This window comes from Vigna unguiculata, chromosome 1, assembly GCF_004118075.2.
Source record: "Vigna unguiculata cultivar IT97K-499-35 chromosome 1, ASM411807v1, whole genome shotgun sequence".
Lineage (NCBI taxonomy): Eukaryota > Viridiplantae > Streptophyta > Magnoliopsida > Fabales > Fabaceae > Vigna > Vigna unguiculata.
In genome coordinates, this window is record NC_040279.1 from 24,280,718 (window position 1) to 24,283,245 (window position 2,528).

Here is a 2,528-nt window from a genome sequence, read left to right on the forward strand (position 1 = left end):
CGACGCCAGAAAGGAGAGAGCAACGGTTCCCAATGCAGTGGCGACCACCACCACACACGAACAGTTTTTGTAAATGATTTATCCCTTCATTTCGCAATTTTGCCACCAATTTCCCATCCCTAATTTTGAGTGTCTCTGTTTTGGGCACCTTTGCGTTCTTCTTTTGTATTCTCTATTTCTTCTCTGATTCATAGCAAAGTTAGAGAGCGATAGGGAAAGCAACCGAACAAGCTTGTAACTTCCCTAATTACCAATTTCCCATTTTCACTACGAATCTCAAGGGTTTTATTGGTATTGAATTGATACATTCTAATTTCAAAAAGAAATGGCTTCCTCGTGTGCAACCAGCGTTGGATCCACCGACCCCACAACTGCAAAAAGAAACACCAAGCAACCCAAGTGTAATGCACTGCAGCTTCATTCTACGACTGAATGAGGACAACTAAAGGGCTTAACATTGTTAACTTTCAACCCATCCTGTTCAAGTCAGCTCAACACGTCTCGATCATCTTACCACTATTGTCGACTTATGTTTTCTAGGGTCATTGAGCTACTTAGATTAGGTGGTCTCACTACAAATAGGACCTTAAACTTCGTGGAAAAGGTACGAGAAGAGTCAATTGAATTTATCCCAAACCAATATGTTTAATTCGTCCCAATGTTGTGTTATGGTGTTCTTCCTCTTCTGTTCTAGCTCTTAAGAAGGGTAAATCTCTCTTGAAACTAAAAGATATAAACTCTAGAAGAAAATCCTCCAAAGACTAAATGAAAGTTTACTAGCGAATGGATCGTCCAAATTTTGAGTAAGTATAGATGAAACTAACAAATATGCATGATGAAATTGTGAGATGATACTCATTCACTGGAAACTTATTAATACGTGTATGTGTGTGAACTCTGGCATGTTATTTCCATCTTCCAATTCAGTTCAAGTAGAGAAAGTGGATGAAAATGAAGTGAAAGAAGTGTGGATTAAATATAACCGCCATTGACACGAACAATTTGACCATTGAGCCATTCAGCAGCATCAGTGGCCAAGAAGCCCACAACAGGAGCCACGTCTTTGGCCTCACCCAGCCTCCCCAAAGGACTCTCTTGCACGATCCTATTCACAGTCTCCTCCGACTTCCCCTCAAAGAACATCTCCGTTGCGATGGGCCCCGGCGCCACGCAGTTCGCCGTGATCTGCGTTCCCTTCAGCTCCTTCGCCAGCACCTTCACCATCGCCTCCACCGCAGCCTTCGACGCAGCGTAAACACCGAACCCCGGCCGCAGCGCCGCCACCTGCGACGACGTCACCAGGATGATCCGCCCCCCGCCGCCGCGCTTCAACCGGTTCGTCGCCTCCCTCGCGCAGATAAACGCGCCGCGCGTGTTCACCGCGAAGGTATGGTCGAAGGACTCCAGAGTGGTGTTCCCGATGGAGGGGTACGTGCCGTCGAGGACGCCTGCCGAGTTGACCAGGATGTGTATCGGCGAGTCAAAGGCGCGCTCGGCCGAGTCAAAGAGGGACTTGACTTGGTTCGGTTCGGACACGTCTGCCTTTACCACGACGGCGCGCGGCGTGGGGGAGTTGGCGTTGATTTGAGCGGCGACTGAGTCGGCTTTGGATGAGTTGGAGGTGTAATTGATGACGATTCGCGCACCGAGAGAAGCGAGGTGAATCGCGATTTCGCGGCCGATTCCGCGAGAGGAGCCGGTGACGATTGCGACTCGGTCTTGAAGAGGAAGTGGTTGGGGTTGAGCTTGGGAAGCGGTGGCCATTTTTGCGTTCCGATGCTGTATGTATCTACTACTAGGTTATTTTATTGTGCACTTCAACGTGCTGAATTTGTCTTTGCTCTTTATACCAGAGTTACAAAGTGCTTGGAAAGTTTTACAACAATCTGAAATTGAGATTGAAAAAGACACTCACTATTTGAAATCTGAAATGGAGATTGAAAAAGATACTCTCACTAATTGAAATCTGAACCGAAGATTAAAAAAAGGAAAATGATTAAATGACCAGTGCATTTTGACTACTGCATTACTACGTGACGTGGAAAATAAATTTTAATTTTTTTTCACTTGCAAAGGGTGAAGAGGCACGTGATGGGAATAAGAACACTTGTGAAATAATAATTGCAAGCGGCGAGAGAAAAGAAAATCACTCGCAGACCACAACGACCGGTGCTGGAATCCTTCGAAACTCTCTGCTCCTTTCCTGCAAAATCCACCCTTCATAACTATTTAATGTTTTTTTTTGTATGGTATTCAAATTTTACTTAAGGGTTAAATGATGTCTTTTTGTGCTTTGAACTATTTGACAGTATATGGTTAGAGTAATATAGTATATGTATGACATTGTTGTTATTATGCATTTTATCCACCTAAGCCACACTCATTGATAAAATCCATATTATATATGATAACACAGGAAGAAATAACTGGTGACCACTGACTTATTAATTGGTGACCTACTTTGAACATTTTGCACAACAGTTTCACCACTGCTATGTTGTAAGGAAAACCATAACTAAAACATTTCT

General features: G+C 44.1%; 1 protein-coding gene across 1 annotated transcript; it reads right to left on the reverse strand.

The window, feature by feature from the left end:
- Positions 1–797: 797 nt before the first annotated feature.
- Positions 798–1,912, reverse strand: LOC114181982 (NADPH-dependent aldehyde reductase-like protein, chloroplastic). The gene has a single exon (XM_028068744.1). It carries the CDS (start codon positions 1,762–1,764, stop codon positions 973–975), a length of 792 nt encoding a protein of 263 aa, XP_027924545.1. The 5' UTR covers positions 1,765–1,912; the 3' UTR covers positions 798–972.
- Between the last annotated feature and the right edge of the window lie 616 nt (positions 1,913–2,528).

Coding starts and splice junctions, on each gene's coding strand:
- LOC114181982 (XM_028068744.1), bottom strand. CDS start 1,764: ATGGCCACCGCTTCCCAAGCTCAACCCCAACCACTTCCTCTTCAAGAC.